The following is a 20,484-nucleotide window of genomic DNA, read 5'->3' on the forward strand; positions in this document are numbered from 1 at the left end:
CCAGTCATTTCTTCTAGTGTTTTCTCTCCCTCCCCTGCACCTGATCCCTCCTGTTCCCAACTCCCCAACCCCACACGCCCCCCCAATCCACCCAAGAAATCTATATCCCCTTTCCATGGAGATCCTTGTGTCCCTCCCTACCCCACTCCCACCCCTCCTTGTCACTTAACTTCTCAGGGTCTCTGGACTGTAACATTACTGTCTTTTACTTTACAGCTAATATGCAGTTATATGTAAGTACACACCATGCAACCATGGGACTGGGTTACTTCACTCAGGATGATTTTGCCCCAGTTCCATCCATTTGATTTTGCCTGCAAATTTTATGATGTCATTGATTTTTCTCACAGCTGAGTAATACCCTATTGTGTACCACATTTTCTTCATCCATTCTTCGGTTGAAGGGCTTGTAGGCTGTTTCCAGTTTCTGGCTATTATAAATAAAGCAGCTATGAACGTAGTTGAGCAAGTGTCCTTTTGGTAGGATGGAGTGTCCTTTGGGTATATGCCCAGGAATGATAGAGTCAGATCTTGTGGTAGATTGATTTCCAATTTTCTTGAGAAGCCATATTGACTTCCTAAGTGCCTGTACAGGTTTACGCTCCCACCAGCAGTGGAGGAGCGCTCCCCTTGCTCCTCACCCTCTCCCATCACCAGTGGAGGAGTGCTCCCCTTGCTCCTCACCCTCTCCCATCACCAGTGGAGGAGTGCTCCCCTTGCTCCTCACCCTCTCCCATCACCAGTGGAGGAGTGCTCCCCTTGCTCCTCACCCTCTCCCATCACCAGTGGAGGAGTGCTCCCCTTGCTCCTCACCCTCTCCCATCACCAGTGGAGGAGTGCTCCCCTTGCTCCTCACCCTCTCCCATCACCAGTGGAGGAGTGCTCCCCTTGCTCCTCACCCACTCCCACCAGCAGTGGAGGAGTGCTCCCCTGACTCCTCACCCTCTCCCATCACCAGTGGAGGAGTGCTCCCCTTGCTCTTCACCCTCTCCCATCACCAGCGGAGTAGTGCTCCCCTTGCTCCTCACCCTCACCAGCCTGAGCTGTCACTCGTGTTTGCGATCACGGCCATTCTGAAAGGTGTAAGATGGGCTCTCAGAGTCGTTTTGATTTGCATTTCCCTGACCGGTCAAGGGTGCTGAGCGTCCAAGTCGTTTTTTTTTTTTTTTTTTTTTTTTGGTTCTTTTTTTTCAGAGCTGGGGACCGAACCCAGGGCCTTGCGCTTCCTAGGCAAGCGCACTACCACTGAGCTAAATCCCCAACCCCCTGAGCGTCTCTTTGAATGCCCAGAAAATTCGAAACAGCAAAATGAACTAGGTATTTGAAGCAAGGGGAAGAGGGACTATGGTAAGAGCTATTAAAGCACAGGAATGCAGACAAAGTGTTGTCTCTAGGTAGGAAGTGGTTCTTTAGGATGGATGCAGTTCGTCATGGTATAACAGAGGACACCTTATCAGACCACACAAGGAAAGGGCAGTATGCAAAATTTCTCATCATTTATAGATGGATCAATGTGAATTTTATACCATGCTGTAGTTCTTTATTATTTAATGTGTATAGTGTGTGTATATGTGTGTCATATGCTTATATGTATGCACATGTATACACATTGACACACACATTCATACTTGTAGGAAGTATAGGGCAGCTTTCAAAGAGTTGTTTTTCTCCTTCCACCATGTGAGTCTCGAGAACTGAATTCAGGTTGTCAGACGCGGCAAGCTCTGACGGCCATCTTGTCAGCTCCCATGTCCTGTCTCTTAGCTTCTTAATCTATTGCTATGAAATACCCCGGTTTCCAGGTTTGCAGGATGCTACGAAGTGTAAAACACAACTGAAGTGTGAGGGAGGAGGGAAGAGAGGCCTGCTTTGAACGGCTTGATCCTTCCATCTGTCACGCTGGTTATAGGGCGATGGTGTACATCCCAGCCACCCTGTCCTTCTGGGGATGAGGCAGGACATGGAGCCCTTTAGATGCCCAGTCCTCTGGGGGAGCAATTAGTACTCACTGGCTTCCTGGGCTGTGTGTGGATGTCCTGCCCCGGTTTTCCACCAGGCTTCACCCAGGCAGTGATTTGATAATAAGATATCCTGATTGAATTAAGGGGCCATTTGCTTCTGGATGATGATGTTATAAAAGGGTTGACAGCCACACCGCCTGCCTTTTCAAAGGTCAAAGAATAGTCCTTATAATCTAGTATGAGCAAGAGTAAGCTGTATATTTCTGCTTGCTTTCCCCCTGTTACATGGGGAACGGGAAAGTTCCCTGTGCTTTCCCAGCTGACTCCTTCTGTGCTTCACGTTGATAGTTGAACTTGGAAGTCCCAGGCATACTGGGAAGGTGCCCGGGTAATGAGTTTGCAAACCGCTAAACTTTATAAATTAGGATCAAGCACTCTGGGGCTATCATCTATGGTTCTCACATACACATTCACGTTCACACTTGTCTTTCTTAAATCAGCAGCTTTTCCGTTACCAAGATAGTCTTAGTGAACGCGCTGTGGTTCTGCCAGGTCCCAGACTTAACAGGGCTGTTCTCAGTGTTAGACGTATTGGAAATACAGCTCATCTGGAGTGTTTAGACAAGCAAGACAAGAAGGGGCTTGAAATACCCCCTAGTGTACCACTTGTTCAGCCCATTTGAGTCAGGAGCCTTGGAAACCACGGATGCCTCCTCCTGTAGACTGTGGAGGTAACACAGGCAGAGGGCGGGCAGGGTTGCTAATGCCCCGCCTGGTCTGGGATTGCCAATGCGCAGCTCCCTGGGAGCTCAGAAACCACACAGAGGTTGTAATTGGCCGCTAGACCACACCTAGTTGTTGAGTGCTTCTGCTGCCTGAAGACCTCTCAGCTCTGCCCAGATCGCTGGAGTGCACTCAAGTCTACTTTCACCAGACCAGAGAGAAGCTGTGGAAGCTGTGGCAGTGGAAGAGCCGTGGAAACTTTGCCAAGTAAGCAAATTGGGAAGAGTGGGGAAACTAGAGGCTACCATTGAGGGGAACCGCTAGACAAGGCAGCAATGAAGATGAGCTAGCTTGCGACTCTTAGCATCTGAGGTGAAATTAGCAGGGGTGGGGTGCATGAAGCATATCGGGAAAGACATGAACTAGATCAAGTTAGTACCCATCACTTCAGTTTTCATCCTGACTGGCCATTAGGCAAGCATGCTGGGGCACATACAACAAACATCCCTTAAAATCTAACCATTGACAGTCCTCGGGCCAGGAGAATGACAGGGGGACAGGAGGGGGAGGGGATGAGCAACGGCCTGCTGCTTCCCCTCCACCGTGAGGACCACAGACGGGGCTGCAACTTGAGTGAAGGAAAAAATAAAACTGTCCTCCACTAGCCCATTAGCGGCACTAGCTGCATTAAAAATGCAAGAGATAGTGGGAAGAGAGAGCCGCGTTGGAACCTAATGCAAAGTCAGGACTGGAAAAGACAAGACTCCTTCCGTTTTCTGAGCTCAAGTGCCAGCGAGAGTGGGGACAACTACTGCTTTAGACAGTACTTTCAGTGTAGGGCAGAACAGAACTTTGGGCTTCCTTGGCCTTGGAAGAATGCGGTCCGTCGCTTGCACCCCACTCGTGCTCAGGCTCCTGGTCTTTGCAGGGCGATGCCGACCTCGTCCACTATCCACGTGCTGCAGTTGCTGCGGGAGCTGCTCGCCTTCGTGCTCCTCAGCTACACCGTGCTCATCGGGGCGCTCCTGCTGGCCGGCTGGACCACCTACTTCTTGGTGCTGAAGTGACAGCGCTCGGGCCCGCGCTCGCCCCGCCCCGCCCCGCCCCGCCCCGCCCCGACTCCGAGCTTCCCCTCCCGGAGGAGCGCAGTTCCTCTTCCAAGAGCGGCCCCGCCTCGCCCCAAGCCCACTACACGCGTCACGGCTCGCGACCCGGCTCAGCACCCGTGCACTGGAGCCTGCGGCGACCTGCGCCGAAACCGGAGCGGTTGAAAGCCAGGTGCGACCGTTAAAGCCGTTTCCTGGTGTTCTGGCCCCGCCCATTCCTCCTGTCCAATCGCAATCGCGTCCTCCAGCGGGGGCGTGACCATGAAGCCCCGGGCTCCTTGGGCCCCGCCTCGCTCGCGCTTCTGCTTGCTATGCTGCGTCACTTCCGGCGCGTGCGTCCGGCGTCCGTCCGCCGCGGGATGGCGGCTCTGAGGAGTTGGATGACTCGGAGCGTAACCTTTCTGTTCAGGTACGGCTGCGGCAGCAGAGGGCAGGAGGCGGCAGAGAGGAGCTTGGCGCGTAGCGCCGGCCAGTGCGTCGGCCCAGGCCGCGAGCCGCCGCGTCCCACCTCCTTCTGAAGTTTAAGGAGGGCCCCCACCTTCGTCCCCCGTCCTTCATTAGTGACTCCTGAAAGTGGGTCTCCTCCCAAGCCGGGGGCTGTCTTTATGGGGCCCTTGAGCCTGCAGAGTAGGGAGGCTGGAGAGATGGCCCACAAGTCAGGACACTGAGGGACAGACGGGCCACGGCGTCGGCTGCAGGCGCGTTGTTAGGGAACACAGGTCCCAGGAAACTCCGCCGCCGGGGGCCAGCGGTGCTCGCCAGCTGCTGGCCCCGGGCTTTGCTAGGGGGGACCATTGGAGACACCTGGAACTCAGGCCCGGGTCCAAAGCTAGAAAAGTTTTATGCGGAAAGTTTTATGTTGGCGACAAGTTGCTAAGCAGCTGAGGCAACTTTTAAACTTCTCCACCTAGCGGAACGCGCCCTGAAGCTCTCGCAACTCAGATCCCGCATGCCTCTGAGATTGCACAGGCCGCCTGTCCTGTGTGGTTTATTTTCTTGGAAGACTGCTGGCACTTCCTCATTTAGTTTACTCCTTGGTCCAAACTCCCGCGGACCAAAGAGCCTTTTACAGATTGATTAGGGCTTTTTACATTTTGACTTCTGTTTTCCAGGTACGGACAGCGTTTTCCTGTCTCGGCTAACTCTAAGAAACGCTGTTTCTCAGAATTGATAAGACCATGGCACAAAACTATGTTGACTGGATTCGGTGTGACATTGTGCGCCGTTCCTATTGCTCAGGTAAGGAATGCTTGTGTGACTGTTGTAGAGTAAAAGGGCCAGGGAAAGGACACTGGGGACTATTTCCAGGTGTTAGTGAGCTCCCGAGTACAAGCTGCCACCCTTTCACGAGTACCACCTTCCATGATGTCGTGTAATATACCGCATCTTCCGAGTTAAGCAGGCTTCCCATTTCCATCTTCTCATGTCGTAGAAACAGTGCTGTTGCCAGATTTTACCCCCGACTCCACCCCCTCTGAAACTGAGCGTCAGTTGAACTGGGAAGTGGACCTTTATTCTTATACCAGAATAGAAGGGTGTAAACTCTGCAAACGAGCTCTTAACCGTTGAGTCCAGAGATTAAAAATAAAAATTGTAAAGGAATTGCAGGGAGGATAGGCAGAAATGGGAGGAATAGTCACGTGTTCCTCCTGTGGATGGGGGGCTGTTTCCTGGGAATTCACATGCCACTTCTTCTTGGGTTTTGATACGGTTTAGTCTGCACTGAGGTAATTGTCAACTGTGCTGGCACTGGAGAGCTCTTGTGACTGTAAGGAAGTTAGAGGTTGCTTGGCTGTCACTGACAACCAACCATCTTAGATCCCACCAGATAAGCCCTGGGGGCACAGGATTAGTAGTGGAGTGAAGAGCTGGGTAGTAAGGGAGGCCAGAGTTAATCAGGAGTCAGATTCTGGTCACCTAGTCAGTACCTGGGATAAGCACTATTTAAAGTTACATAAAGGAAAGGGTGAGATAAAAGAACGTGATAGTCTGTTGGCCAGTCTGTCATTCAGCAAACTTTACTCAACAATTTGTGCCATTTACACTGGGAAGGCAAGAGGGAAAGAAAATACAATTTTTTTACTATCGTAAAATGTACATTAGGGTAGAAAATAAATATAAGTTGAGTGTAGTGGTAAATTTCTATAATCCAAACACTGGGGGAGGCTAAGGCAGGAAAATCGAGTTTGAGGCTGGGTTAGTTACACACACTCTCTGGATTGTAGTTGCACATACCTGTGCTCTGCATAGTTCTGTGCAGAGTGGGGAGGCTGGAGAGATGGCTCAGAAGTCAGGAGCAGTAGCTGCTCTTCTAGAGGACCCAGGTTCAATTCCCAGCACCAACATCTGGCTATAACTCCAGTTCTGGGGGAACTGACACCCTCACACAGACACATGAGAAGGCATGCATATAAAACACCATGTGAATAGAAAAGGCCGAGAGATGACAGAACACACCTTTAATCCCAGATGGTTCTCTATGAGTTCAAAGGCAGCCTGGTCTACAGAGTGAATTCTAGGACAGCCATGGCAGTTACACAGAGAAGACCCATCTCAGAAAAGAAAGAGTGTCAGCTGGTGATGTGATGTGAAGAAAGATAGGGTGGGGTGGGGTGAGACTCCTTCATTTAAGGATGCTTCGAGAAAGCTAGCCCTGGGTAATCTGGGTGAGGGAGAGGCCTGCAGCAGGAGGGGGTCATAGGCAAAAGCCTGGAAGCTGCATTTTGTGTGGCATGCAGCAAAGCAAGGTGGGTGGAGTGAGGCCAGAGAGAGAAGCAGGGATCAAATACTGTGACTGGTTTTTGTGATTCATTGTGGGGCTTTGGATTTCACACTGAAGGCCCTGACGAATTTGTACTTGGAATGTATGATCTGGCTAACGGTACAGTTTAGATGAGCTGATGGCTGGCAGGCAGCAGGGGAGTGAGGGAAAAGCTGTTTCCCACTTGAATTGCCATTTGCTGAGATAAAGCAGTGGGTCTCCATCGGAAGACCCTTTCCATTGGAAAGGTCAGTGAGCAGCTGATAGGAAAGTGATGGTTTTTCTAGTCACTGGCTGTATGGTTTATGGAGAGGAGCTAAATTTTGAGTTGTGGGTGAGAGTATCAGGACGGCCGCAGTGAGGTTGTCGGGCTCAGCAGCCAGGTGCCTCGACAGCTGGGTCACCTCGCCAGCCCCCAAGGTTTTGTTATTTTTTCTCAGAATTGTGGGGTTTTTCCTCTTCATTTACAGCTTTCTAAGTCCGTTCTGGGCTACAGGACTGGAGCTGCTGCAGTCACTCTCCTGCAGTGTAGGTCCACTGTCAGAGCTCCGTGAGTGCTACAGAGCTAACTGTGCAGTTCTGCCCGCACTGCAGTAGCCTAACCAGTTTTCTGTCTCTCGTGCCAACCAGGCTTTCCCTCCCTCCCTCCCTCCCTCCCTTAGACCTTACCTGTCCTAGTCCTAGCTTCTTCAGTACCAAGTCACATCCTTTTAAAGTCTGAGTTCCCCGTCAACTGTCTGTCCTCTTTCTGGCTACTAGATAGATAGATGGATGTTTTCACGTTTGATGACAATCTGTGTGGCACTATGTTGGGTCAGTAGATCATTAGAACCACAGGCTTGGGAGAAGATTGCTTTGAGGTTTAACTGATATGTTCTGTGCATGGATCTCACTGTCTGTAGAAAGCAGTGACAGCCACAGTGGAAATGGGGAAGACTTTGTGAAGTTAACATTATTCTCAGGTTTTCAAGAGGCTGTGTCAAAAGTTAGCTTCTCACCTAGCCTTAAAGAGACTTGAAGTACCAGGGTTGGGTACCCCAAGGGGGCCTCCACCCACTCAGAGAAGGGGGGTGATGGGGGAAGGATTGTGGGAAGGGGTGATGGGGAGGGGAGCCATGGCCCAGATATAAAGTGAATAAGTAAAAAAAAATAAAAGGTTCCTGTGAGCAGAGCTGTCATTCCGGGTAGCTCTTCAGTTTGGTCTGTCTGAAATCCAGATGTGATGAAGTTCTTGATTGTTCTGTGTCAGAAAACCGTTCCTAGTCCTGTAACAGTTGCTCTGGGAGCTTATGCTCCACGCAGCCAAATCAAGACAGGAAGTAAATCAGAGCAGCTGGTTGTAACACACAGTGAGGGCTCTCTGGAGAGCAAAGAGTTACTTATTTAAATGATAGATCACTGCGGTTGTCAGTTTTAGAGTGACCAAGGTCCCATATTTCTGTATAAGGTTCCATTGATTTTTGGTCTTCCAAAAATCCATCCCTGCTCCCTGACACTTGATTACTCTGTTTTCTAGGTGTTTTGTCCTGGTCCTGAAATGAAGGAAGAGAAAGTCTTTTTATATATTTTTTTAAAAAGATTTATTTTATGTATGAGTGTTCTATCTGATGCGCCAGAAGAGCATCAGATCACATTTTAGATGGCTGTGAGCCACCTTGTGGTTGTTGGGAACTCGGGACTCTGGAAGAGCTGCCAATGCCCCTAATTGCTGAGCCATCTCTCCAGCCCCTATATTTGGGTTTCTGAAATAGGGTTTTCTCGTTGTACCCCTGGCTATCCTAGGAATCACCCTGTAGACCAGGCTGGCCTCCAACTCAGAGATCTGCCTGCCTCTGCCTCCAGAACGCTGGGACCAGTTAACATCTTTATACTTTTCAGCATCTAACCAGATAGCAAGTTGTAGCTTCATGGACTAGTTATGTTGTGTTAAAGTGCTTTGTTCGCTAGGACAGACAATGAGCGTAGGGAGACTTTAAGTGCTACCTTAAGTCATTAAAGCCTAAGAATGTTTTCCCAATAAGCACAGAGCGGCAGCTTCGACAAGCTTGAAGTGACATTGGGCTGTCTTCCAAGACCACCAAGTGTTCATCTTGGCTTTCTGCAGGTTGGCAGCTGAGTGAGTGTTTGTCTTTCAGAAATCGGAGCCTCAGTCTCTCAGCAACGAAGCACTGATGAGGAGGGCTGTGTCTTTGGTAACGGACAGCACCTCTACCTTTCTGTCTCAAACCACGTACGCACTGATCGAAGCCATCACCGAGTATACTAAGGTACGTACGTCTCCTCTTGTGCGGTCTTTAAGTTTTTCAGTGTTGGTAGAATCCAGAGGTGTATGGGTGCCGGGCTACCACCCTCATCCCCTCTTAAGCATTGATTTGCTGACCCAGCAGGTTGCAAACTCTGGCTCGTAATCATATCTGCTCTCATAGCTGTGTTCATGTTTTATTGGGACTTAGCCAGGCTTTTACGTATGTAGTGACAGCTTAGCTTTAGTGGAGGCCTAGGCTCTTGGTCCTCAGATATTTACAGTCTGCTCCTTTTTAAACAATGATGCTGAGGGCGGGGCTTCTGCAGCAGCTCATCTGTAGAGCGCTTGCCCTGGTTTAGTCTCCTACGCTTGGTGTTGTCTCTTCTCACACAGATGGGTATACAGTCCCAGCACTTGGGGGGTAGAGGCCAGTTTGAACTGTTGGACTCCATGCCTGAAAAGAAGGCTTGGAGCATAGGTCTTTATATTTTTCAGGAATTCCTGCCCCCTTATTTTACACAGACATCTGGTTCCAGGAGCTCAGAGGGTCTGCAGTACTCACTGTCTCATCAAGACAGCTGCGACCCTGAAGGAGGTGGTTTATGGGGCCGTCCTGGGCGGCCAGGTAGAGCGGACACTGTCTCAGTCACTGTGCATTTTCCCTTTCTCCCTGCAGTGCATTCTCTGTCTGAACAGCTAGTGAAAGTTTTATGTAGTTTTCTGAGAAAGCTGTGTAGCTTTGGAACTTTCTATGTAGATCAGGCTAGCCTTGAACTCAGAGATTACATTACTAACCAAAATTTTAAAGGCAGGCTGTGTGTGACCCTGGCATTCTAGAGCCAGAGGCAGGGAGGCCTCTGAATTCTAGACCAGCCTAGTTGACCTAGAACCTGTCTCTGTGGTGTGTATGGGGTGGGGGAGGCTGGAGAGATGGCTCAATAGTTAGGCCGCTCTTCCGGAGATCAGTTCCCAGCACCCATATGGCGGCTCACACCTGACTATAACTCCAGTTCCAGGGGATCTGACGCCCTCACACAGACACACATGGAGGCATGCATATAAAACACCATGCATATAAAAAAAAATTTTTTTTTTCGGAGCTGGGGACTGAACCCAGGGCCTTGCGCTTCCTAGGCAAGCACTCTACCACTGAGCCAGATCCCCAACCCCATAAAAAATTTTTTTAAAAGGCATCCAAAGAAAAGGTCAGGAGGTGGTAGAACACACCTTTGATCCCAGCACTTGGGAGGCAAATAGTTCTCTGAGTTCAAGGCCAGCCTGGTCTATAGAGTGAGTTCCAGGACAGCCAGGGCTACACAGAGAAACCCTGTCTGAGAACAAACACAAAAGCACCCTGTGTGTGGTGGGCGTGAGGGTGGGTGGTAATGTTGGGTCCTCCTAAGCTCGAGTCACCTCTGCCTCTAATTTCAGTGTTTGGGCACCCACTCATGACAGTCCTTATGACAATGATCCACAGGGCACCCAAGGCCTTGGCCTTGCTCTTGGCCTCCAGCTCTGGCTGAGGAGGGATCCCCACAGCTCAGTGGACAAGAGATCTTTTTATGTTTATTTGAGACAGTCTTATATATATTTCAAGCTGGCCTCAGGTTTGCTGTTATCCCAGGGTGATCTTGAACTTGAAATCCCCCTGCTGCAGCCTCTTGAGTGCTGAGATCCCAGGACACACTACCACCGCAGGACTTTGTAATCTGAAGGTGTAAATGCCACTTGTCCTTTCAGGGAGCCCCTCTTGACTCGCTTACCGTTCTGTGTCTGTAGGCCGTCTACACGTTAGTGTCTCTGTACCGACAGTATACAAGCTTGCTGGGGAAGATGAATTCCCAGGAGGAGGATGAGGTGTGGCAGGTGATCATAGGAGCCAGAGTTGAGGTGAGTGGGCCTGTCAGTCATTTCCAAATAGTGCTCTTCATTACTGTAACGGAACTGCGAACCGACTGCGTGAACCCCTTCATGGTGTCTGGAGCTCTTTTCTAACCCTGCAGATGACTTCAAAGCAGCAGGAGTACTTGAAGCTGGAGACCACGTGGATGACAGCAGTCAGCCTTTCAGAGATGGCTGCGGAGGCTGCCTATCAAACTGGTAGGTAAAAGATTGGGATTTTCTTTGTTTTTAATTTAGTTGTTAAAGATGTAGATTCTCTGATGATACAAATTACATTTCAGAGCAGTGGTCCTCAACCTTCCTAATGCTGTGACCCTTTCATATAGTTGCTCATGCTATGGCGACCCGGACCATAGCACTGTGCTGCTGTGTTATAACTGTTAACTCATTACATCATAATCATAATGCAGACATCTGACATGCGGGACCTCTGTTTGCATCCCCTGAAGGAGTCGGGACCCACAGTGGAGAAGTGCAGGTTTAGAGGTTTTCCCCGCTCTGTGTTGTTGTTTTGAAACAGATGTGGTCTCATTGTGTGGCCTTGGCTAGCCTCAAACTCACTGTATGTAGAACAGGCTGGTCTCAGCCTCCCAGGTTGCAGACACTGACACATCAAGCCTTGACATTTGTACAGTCAGAAGGTAGGCCGTGTGTCTAAATAGCTTTAGGTTTCTCTTTTAAACTGAAGGACAGATCTAAGTGGGTGTGAGCCTCTAAACTAAGGAGCATGTCTCTGTTAGGCTCTGTGGTGACACATGACAGGGACATTAGCACGGACCTAGTACTATCACTCCCACTCTGAAGACCCCAGGCTACAGTCAGGAGTGACCGAATTGAAACTCAGCCTTTGCCTCATTTTCCCTCTGTGCAAATGCCTATAATCCTAGCACTTGGGAGGCTGAGGCAGGAGGATGAATCCTGAAGCTAACTAGCCTGGGCTAGTTACAATATAAGACTTATCTCAAGAAAAAAAAAATACAGGTTAACATACTAGAAATGAGGAACCTTAAGTTAAGGGCCAGAGCTTCATCCTCTTACTTTAATACCCAACATAGGAAGTATGTTTTTCGGTACCAAGATGTGATTTGACTGTCACTGTCAATCCAGTGGACCTAAGAGAAATGACTAAATGTTCAACATGTAATCAGATCCAGTCCCAAATCAGATGGGTACTTTGTTACCTCAGAATATCGGACTGAGCTTTATGGTGTCAGGTTGTAAAAGTGATGTTTTCAGGTAGTGGGGTGTTTTGTTTTTCACAGGACAAGGTTCTGTGTGTTAAGTCCTGGCTGGCCTGGAACTCGGTTTGTAGACCAGGGTGGTCTCAAACTCATAGAGCGCTACCTGCCTCCCCAGTGCTGGGGGATTAGAGATGCGCGCCGCCCAGCTGAGGAGAGTTGAGCCTCTGCAGCTCAAGCCAACACCAAGCTTCCAGTTACCCGCCTCCCTCAGCGCCCACGTGCTGGGACTGTAGACGTGGCCATTCCCAGCAGGCTTGGCTTTACTTTTTTTTGGAAAGTCAGTGTGGTCCGCAATTACATTTTGTACCATACTGCAGAAAAGTGAGAACACTTAACATTTCAGAAATAAGAGATTATGGAAGTGTTGTCGGAGGGGCAGCTTCCCAGGGAGTGCTGAGCTCTGTACCAGGAGCCCCCTCGATCTCCACCACTACTGGGAAGAAAAGTGCTGTTCAGAAATATTACACTGTAAGCCAAAACTCTGTGTCAGAGGAAAATCTAGTGTGCTAGAGAGAGAAAGTGGGACCGACTGTAGCGGCTGGTTTGCCCTGCAAAAATAGAGGCAGATAGCGGATAGGAGACTAAAGGTGTGTATTTGGTTAAACGGGCTTTCCCATCTGCCTCCGCTTTGGGAAATATGATTCCTGAGTCAAATTTGAAAGAAAAAACTTTTCTAAAGCTTGGGAAAGTTGGACTGTAAAGTAGCAGTTGGGGAGAGAAAGCATAGGGAGGGGATAGGTCCTGGCGCCATGCACCATAAAAAGAAGTGGAGAAAACATGACGGACTTTGTTGAGGCAGTGGTGGTGTACAACTTTAATCTCAGCACTGGGGAGGCAGAGGCAGGAGGATCTGAGTTCAAGGCCAGCCTGGTCTACAAAGCTAGTTCTAGTACAGCCAGGGCTACACAGAGAAAACCTGTCTCAAAAAAACAAAAAGAAGGAAAATACAGACTAAGGGATTGGGGAGCTAGTACAGGGCCTGAATTCAACCCACAGCGCTTATGTAAAAGCCAGGCCTGGTGGCGCCCCCTCGTAAGTCCTAAGGAGGTGACCCCTGGGGCTCAGTAGTCAGCCTAGCTTAGTGAGACACACCAGAGGTTGGCCTCTGACACACGTGCACAAGATACAAAGTAAAGTGTAAACAAGGTCGAAGCACTCAGAAGGAGGCCATTAAATAGCAGGCTGTGCCAGAACAATAATTCTGAGACCAGCAAGATGACACCAATGACCTGATTTCAATTCCTGGAACCCACAGAATAGAGGACTCCCAGAAGTTGTCCCCCGACTTTCCCCTGCACACCGGTACCACACCTAAGTATGAGACTGTTCTAAACGCTTACAGAAGCATTCTGGAACACAACAGCACAGAAAGGTGGGAAACGATGAAAAACTGCAAAAGCAGCCACCACCCTCAGTAGCTGACAGCGATGTGCAGAGGAGCCCAGGACAGGGCAGGGCAGAAGCCCAGGCTCACCACAGCCTTGGACGCACTTGTCTTCCACCCTAGTCAGTGAGGGAGGCAGGGTCTCAGTCAAACCTAGAGCTCACCAGTGTGTTAGCCTCACCGGCCAGCTTGCTCTAGAGACCCACACTCTGGGCCTCGCACTTGGGCAGCAAGTAGTTAAATGACAGCTTTTCCAGATTTAAAAGAAACACTCAGATCACACACACATACTAGAAAGTGTTGGCCTGCTTCCCAAAAACCTGATTTTATATCATTGAATCCCTCACTGACCTTCAGCCCACTACCAGCCTTCCGGGTCTAAAGTTTAAACATGGTTCCTGGGGTGGGACTGTTACTGAGTGGCAGCCCTTGGCATGCATGAGGTTTCTTACCTACACCTCAAAACCAAAAGCCAGGCCGTCAGTATCTCAAGCAGAGTCACCTCAGGCCACCCACAGCTGTCTTAAGTGCAGAGCAAAGCGAGCTGGTGTCCTCTTCTGGCCTCCACAGGGACCTGAGACACATGGCATCCACACACACAGTCAGTCAAAAATATTTAAAACGCAGCCCCGGGCTAGAGGAGGACTTCCTAGGAATGTCAGATGTTTAGGGCTCTGAGGACAGGTCCAGGTGTGATCCAACCAGGGGGTTCTGAAGGGGCCACCTCAGCTTCCTCAGCACAGCGATGAGGGCCTGCGTTTGGATCCCCACCGTCCACGAGGAAACTCGCCGTGTGGTGGGGAACCTGTAATCCCCGCACTAGGAAGGCAGACCCGGAGGATCCTTGGAGCTTGCTGGGCAGCCCAGCCAAGTAAGGGTCTTCTGGCTCCGTGAGAGACCCTCCCCTCCACACAGGACAGGCGGTGATACCAGCACTTGAGAGGGAGAGGAGGGTGGGCTGACTTTGCTGGAGTAGGAAGCAAATCCAAGTCAGGCTGGAACCTCAGTAAATTAAACGAAAGTGAACTTAGGGGCTACTGAGGTAAGGGTGCGGATACTGAGTTTGCTCCCAAGGCAGGCGGGGAAGGAGAACTGACTGCTGAAAGCTGACCCCCACAGCCCCTCACTAAGTTAATTAATAAAAGCACAGCTCGTGAAAATCAGGGTCGGAAACAGGCAAAAGGAAAGATGTGAGCATAAGATTAACTAAGCGCGGTCAGAAAAGACTGAGGCAGAGGACAGTGGGTGTGGCCTCTGAAGAGGGAGCGCGTCTGGGCTGGATTGGTTGTGACAGTCTTTAAAGGCACTGTGGTTTAATCCTACTAGTGATACCCTGCAATAAAGGACGACGTCATCTGTCCTGTTTACAAGATGCTTCCATCAGTCGCTGCAGGGACACAGTGTCGCCATCACTTCTAACAATTTTGAGAGAAAAGAAGCTTGGGATTTAAAATGAAGAAATTATTGCCCAAAAGTCTTGGAAAACTCCATAACTCTTGGCTTAGGGATCAGGGTCTTAAGTCCTGGGCTGACAAATGCCACTCCCTGCTCCTTACTTCCTCCAAAGCACACGAACCGAGCGCTGCCACTGTGCGGCACCACAGAGATGGAGACCGAGGTGGCTCAGCAGGTGAAGGCTCCTGCCCAAGCCTGGCCACCTGAACCAAGTCCCCAGGACCCAAAGGGTGACGGAGAGACCTGGCTCCCACCAGCTGTCCTCTGACTTTCACACGCACTCTCTCCTCCTCGAAATCAAATGAGAACCTGTATGAAGGAAGCTGTTAGACATTAGCACCGTGACACACTACACAGCTAAAAACTAGACGGTGTCCCCAAGTCTGCATCTCTAATGGTTAAGAACAGCAGTTCAACAAAACACAAGATCGAGGCACAGAAACATTGGGTTTCTCCCTTAGGAGGAAAGAGTTAAGTATGAGCATCATCCCTCCAGAGACCAGCCACCCCATCAACATTCCGGATAGGCTGAGGAACCTATAAAGGACCAATCAGAGTGGAAGTTGGAGTTGTATTCAGAGATGGACACCACGCCCAGTTATTTTGGGGGAAGAGTTAGATATTCAAAAACAAAAATTCTAGGTTGGAGTGGCTCAGTCTGTAACATGCGTGTTGTTCGGATGCCCAGCACCCACCTGCAGTGCATCCACAGGGCTGGGTCCCTCATCTCCTGAGGGCTCGCCTCGCTGACGCCTGTAGCAGAATCTGTGACACCAACAGCACAGACACCAAACTGGTCCCAGGTGGCTCGACTAACGGTTGAGTCTGACTGACTCCCAACTAGAGCTGCAAGTCAGATGCAGTGCACGTGCGTGAATTAGCTTCCCCTGTGTGCTGGGGCCCTTAGGGCTGAGGCAGGCGGAAATTCAAGGCCAGCTTGGGATGTATAGGGAGGCCACAGTGTTTTGTCTGAACAATTCAGTGCCTGTGAGTGCAGGCGTCCCCAGAGTCTAGGGCATCAGAGCCCCTGCAGCTTGAGTTGTAAAGGTAGCTGGGCCACCAACGGCACTCCCCAGCCTCTGGAATAGCACGCACTCGTGACTACACAGCTCTCCAGCACCCGGTACCCCACTCAAAAGAAATAAGACCTCAAACCTCAACTCAGCAGCCAGAGGGTCAGGAAGGTGACCACCCGAGGGCCGAGCTCCAGCTTCAGGCCTTCGTGTGTGACTTCTGTCCTTGCTGTGGCGCTCAGCACAAATGTCCTCTTTTGACAGGAGCAGATCAGGCCTCTATAACCGCCAGGAATCACATCCAGTTGGTGAAGTCGCAGGTGCAGGAGGTGCGCCAGCTCTCCCAGAAGGCGGAAACCAAGCTGGCGGAGGTGCAGACACAAGAGCTGCGCCAGAAGACACAGGAAGCGAGCGACGAGGCGGCGGACCAGGAAGAGGAGGCCTACCTGCGAGAAGATTGAGGGCTCAGCCCAGCGCCCGTCCATCCACTCTGTGGGGAGGGGAAAGAGGTGCATGACATCCACCCAGTGACGTCCCAACTGCAGAAGCTGACAGGTTCTGCCATTGACAGTCAGACCAGAGCCTTTGCGAGCTGTGCCTGGCCCCTTCTCTCTGCTCGCAGCCTCTCTGGCCTGGCTCTGCACTGTCCCTCACGCAGCTTCTCTCTTGATCTTTTACCTCACTCCCAAAGCACTTCACCAACCGGGGCCAATGGAGGAGGGGCCTTTTCTGCCACACCCTAAGTTCAATAGCTGTTTAACTCCAGTTTTTACTGTTACTCAGATGTTCAAGGATGAATTACTGCTTGCTCCTCCACAGGGAAGGGGGCAGCTTGTCTGGTTTGTAACATTTCTTTGTGTTTATAATGTCCTTTCTCCCTGTGAGCACAGCTCAGCTAAGGCGTTACTCAGTGTGAACAGTTCCCCTGGTGCTCCCCACAGTACCTTCTCTCCAACACGTGCTTCTTGTTCGTTCCTTCTTTGAATTTCTCTGCTGTATCCAAAGGAAGAGAAGTTTGGTGTTTGCATTAAAAAAAAAAAAAAGTCTTCTGGGCTGTCGTGCAGCGTCTTTCCTTCATGGCCGAGGCGGTGGGAGTTGTAGGGGCCCTGGGTTCTCCTAAGGCTCCTGGCAGCGCACGCTCCCATTTCAGCACATGCTGGACAAATTTGCCAGGCTGGAAGACTTTTAATCAACTAAGGTTGGTGGCATTATAAAAATAGATCACTTCCTGCTGACCTGCAGGGACCAGTTTTCAGTAGTCTCTCCTGGTGACAGGGGTTCAATCACTAAAGCTTTGCTCAGCCCACGCCTCGTGGCTAGGGTTTGTGGGCTGCACACTCCAGCCTCTCGTCTGTCACCAGTGCCCACATGGTCCACATCTCCAGGGGGCTGAGACGGTGCACCAGCAGGAGCCCTCTGTACAGACAAGGGTCCCTGGGGTTGAGGGGCTGTTGGATTCCAAATGTCTTGAAGCCAGCATGGTGGATGGGAGTCACCCCCAGCTTCCTCAGGCACATCCCCACAAAGACATCATCAATGGGGAAGAGTTCTGCCTCCTCCATGGCTGTGTGAAGATGCCTCACAGTGGCCTGGGACATAACATAGCCTCCACCTCCTGCATAAGGTGGATAGTGGCGGGCCCTGTACATGGAAAATGGGATGAAATATTTAACTTTGGTGTTCCTGTTGGGCCGAGCCAGGCGGATGACATCTCCCACGAGGAGGTCCTGGGCTGGATCCCAGCCCTCCAAGAACTCAAGCACATTGGGAACATGGATAAAGACGTCATCGTCCCCCTTTAGTATGAAGTGGGCCTGTGTGCAGGCAGCGGCTATCCAGCGCTGCACATGCAGCTCCTTGAGGGTCAGGTTGAAGAAGTCCTCAGCGAAGTCCCACTGTAGAATGTCATCGAACTGCCAACTCTCATAGGCCAGCAGCTGGGCTGGGGGCACAGGTCCTGCCACCCCCAGCAGGAACACCAGCTTCACTTGCCGGCCTCTAGCCCAGCTCCCAGCCCGGCCCCAAGTGCTCCGAATGGCTGCACGCTGTTCAATATGAGCCGGCTGAGACTTGATGACCAGGAGCAGGAAGATGTCCCTGGCACACTCCGAAGGCTCCAGCAAGATGGAGAAGTTTCGGCAATGACGATAGGTTAAGAAGAGGCGATGACGGCTGGGCAGGGACAGGGAGGTGTTAACAACTGTGAGGTTGGGTGAGCACTGGCTGTGGTGGGGCCTTGGCGGTGCCAAGAAGTGCTGGTGGGCCTCGGAGCTGCCTGCTGGTGTTCGCTCCTTCAGAAAGAGCAGGCAGCCGAGCAGCAGAACCACAAGAGCACAGAACAGCACACAGCCCAGCCTGCGCAACATAGTCGGAGCCCTGTGGGGAGAGAGCACCCGAGCTAGGCTCACACGGTCCCCATGTCAGGAGCAAAATGAGTTACTTGCTTCAGTTAAGTCCTTGCCCAACTCTGGGACTTTTGTCTTGGATTTTCAAAACCCGGTCTCATTTTGATTAGGTCAAGCCTTGAACTAGTGGCAAGTCTCTCTCCTCAGCCCCTCCAAGAGCGGAGATTATGGACATGAGCCACTTTGCAGAGATCCTCCCTCCCTGGAGAAAAGACTTAAACCATCTGCCCTGCCAGCCCTCACCTGCCTCCTGCCACCTTCTTGGCAGGGCTCAACATTTTCCTCCCATGTGGCTTGTAGCTATATTGTAAAGCTAAGAGATAATAAACATTTTCAAGTACCATATGGAATTTTAGGGAAAATAGCATAACTGTAGTCTTGTGTGGCATGCATTACACACGCGAAACCTGCCATTCTGAGGTTGCCAGATACACAGTCAAAGCCTGGAGTCAGCCTGGTCTCTGGCACGTCCTGTCCTGAGTTTCTGGGTAATATAGCCCCGGCAACAGCAGGGTCCCAGGCCTCTTGGGAGAGAGAACTACGTGACAGGGCAATGGGCAGTGATGTGTCTCAGAACAAAACTCAGAGCATGGGGAGACATCCAGGGAGGGGCTCATAACCAGGAACCAAAGCCAAAAAAGTGGTATTCACCAGAGTAGCTTGCCCAAGGTCTGCAGTAACAAAACGCAACCTTCCTGTCATTTGTCACTCCAGGTCACTACCCATCCTGCCTAATGTAAGTCGCTGACTTTTTCTCCCAAGAGACTTTTTCTTTGAACTATGCCTTAATTAACCACCAGCCTTACTGGTTTACCAAAATGACCTCAATGCCTGAATACCCTCAGGCTTGCTGTGTGACCACAGATGATGTCAATCACCTGAGAGCTGCCTCCACCTCCCCCCACTGCTGGGGTCACAAGCAGGGCTTTATGTGGTGCTGGGAGAATGCACACTACCCAAGCACTACCTGTGCTATACCCCGAGACCCTAATACACGGTTTTTAATAGCTCTCCTTGCCTGCTTCCCTGGAGCGAGAGCCACACCTAAATATGGGAACAGAGAGGCACAGGGTGGCAGACAAATCTCTGAATACACATTACTGTATCTCTCCCATCCTTCCAAAAAAAAAAAAAAAAAAAAAAAAAAGTGTTGCTTCGACCCGGTTGTCCCTAGAGATGTCTAGAGTATCTCTCCCACCATCTACAGTGTTAGCCAAGCAGCTAGGAATAGACACCCTAGCAGGCATGAGATAGACCAGATACTGCTAAGAAGGAAGTGACTTGAGAAAAGACCACAAAACTCTGGGATATCTGGGCAAGTGCATGAAGCAAGGGGACAAAAGGTGAAATAGGAGCCTGAAGAGGACAGCATACAGAGGCTAGAGTGCTGTTCATCTAGGGAAGCTGGGAAGGGCCGCAAGGTTCCGGGGCAACACCTGAGGCGAGGATTCAAAGCGTGCCTACGGTTTTAATGTGATTCATGTGCTGGCTTGGGTGAAAGACCTGGACGGGAGGGAAGGGACTGAGGCTCCAAGGAACCGCTCAAATTGCAAAGCAGAGCTGCACCTCGCGGGGATGCTGTGACTGCCGAGTCGCTACTCGGGGATCGTAGGCTTGAGAAGTCCGCTGCCATCCGGCCACTCAATGAGGGGGACTCTGGTTTGTCCGTGACCTAGTAGCCCGCCCATGCCGCCTCCCCCAAAGTCCCCGAAAAGCCCACTTCCCTACCCGAATCACCGTCCCGCGGGACTCGGTCCTCCCTCCGCGCCCTCGCCCTCGCCCTCGGGCTCTGAGGAAAGGGCCCCCGGTAGCTCCATTCCTCCAACCCGAATCTAGAGGACTGCGGTTGCCGGAGCCCGCAGCGCGGTGCGTCGGGGCAACCGCCGAGCCCAGACCTGCGACGGAGGGGCAACAGAAAGCCCTCCAGCAGAGGCACCGGCAGAATGCGGTTCCCGTCCTTCCGGGCAACGGGATCCAGGCGCGGCAGGCCGCGCGACCTCACCTTCCCCCGCCCCCAAGACCTACCTAGGCTCCCCTGGGAAGCAGGCACCGCACAAGCTGCGCTGCGTCTCACCCAGCGCGCAGGGAACCCCGCTGGGCGGGGCTTTAGGGGCAGGGCCCCACGGAGAAGGCGGAGCTCCGGGGGAGGGCGGGGCCATGAGTGAGGGCGGAGCTCCAAATCGAGCAACGGCGAGGCTCTTCGGGGAAGGAACTGCAGGGCGGAGGGGCGGGGTTTCGTGATGGGGGCGGGGCCACGGACTCCGTCCCACCTTGGAGTCTGCACCGGG

The 20,484-nt window shown here is 51.3% G+C and overlaps 2 protein-coding genes across 2 annotated transcripts; one reads left to right on the forward strand and one right to left on the reverse strand.

Moving 5' to 3' along the window:
• Nucleotides 1-4,085: 4,085 nt before the first annotated feature.
• Diablo (diablo IAP-binding mitochondrial protein) lies at nt 4,086-16,840 on the forward strand. The gene is made up of 6 exons (XM_032886743.1): nt 4,086-4,199; nt 4,903-5,029; nt 8,687-8,818; nt 10,576-10,686; nt 10,800-10,896; nt 16,056-16,840. The coding sequence occupies exons 1-6, from the start codon at nt 4,102-4,104 to the stop codon at nt 16,250-16,252; spliced, it is 762 nt and encodes a 253-aa protein (XP_032742634.1). The 5' UTR covers nt 4,086-4,101; the 3' UTR covers nt 16,253-16,840.
• Nucleotides 16,736-20,285, reverse strand: B3gnt4 (UDP-GlcNAc:betaGal beta-1,3-N-acetylglucosaminyltransferase 4). Its single transcript, XM_032886742.1, has 2 exons — nt 20,222-20,285; nt 16,736-18,167 (listed from the first exon to the last, which is right to left on the reverse strand). Exon 2 carries the CDS (start codon nt 18,155-18,157, stop codon nt 17,108-17,110), a length of 1,050 nt encoding a protein of 349 aa, XP_032742633.1. The 5' UTR covers nt 18,158-18,167; nt 20,222-20,285; the 3' UTR covers nt 16,736-17,107.
• Nucleotides 20,286-20,484: the final 199 nt, after the last annotated feature.

The sequence above is a fragment of the Rattus rattus genome, chromosome 16, assembly GCF_011064425.1.
Source record: "Rattus rattus isolate New Zealand chromosome 16, Rrattus_CSIRO_v1, whole genome shotgun sequence".
Lineage (NCBI taxonomy): Eukaryota > Metazoa > Chordata > Mammalia > Rodentia > Muridae > Rattus > Rattus rattus.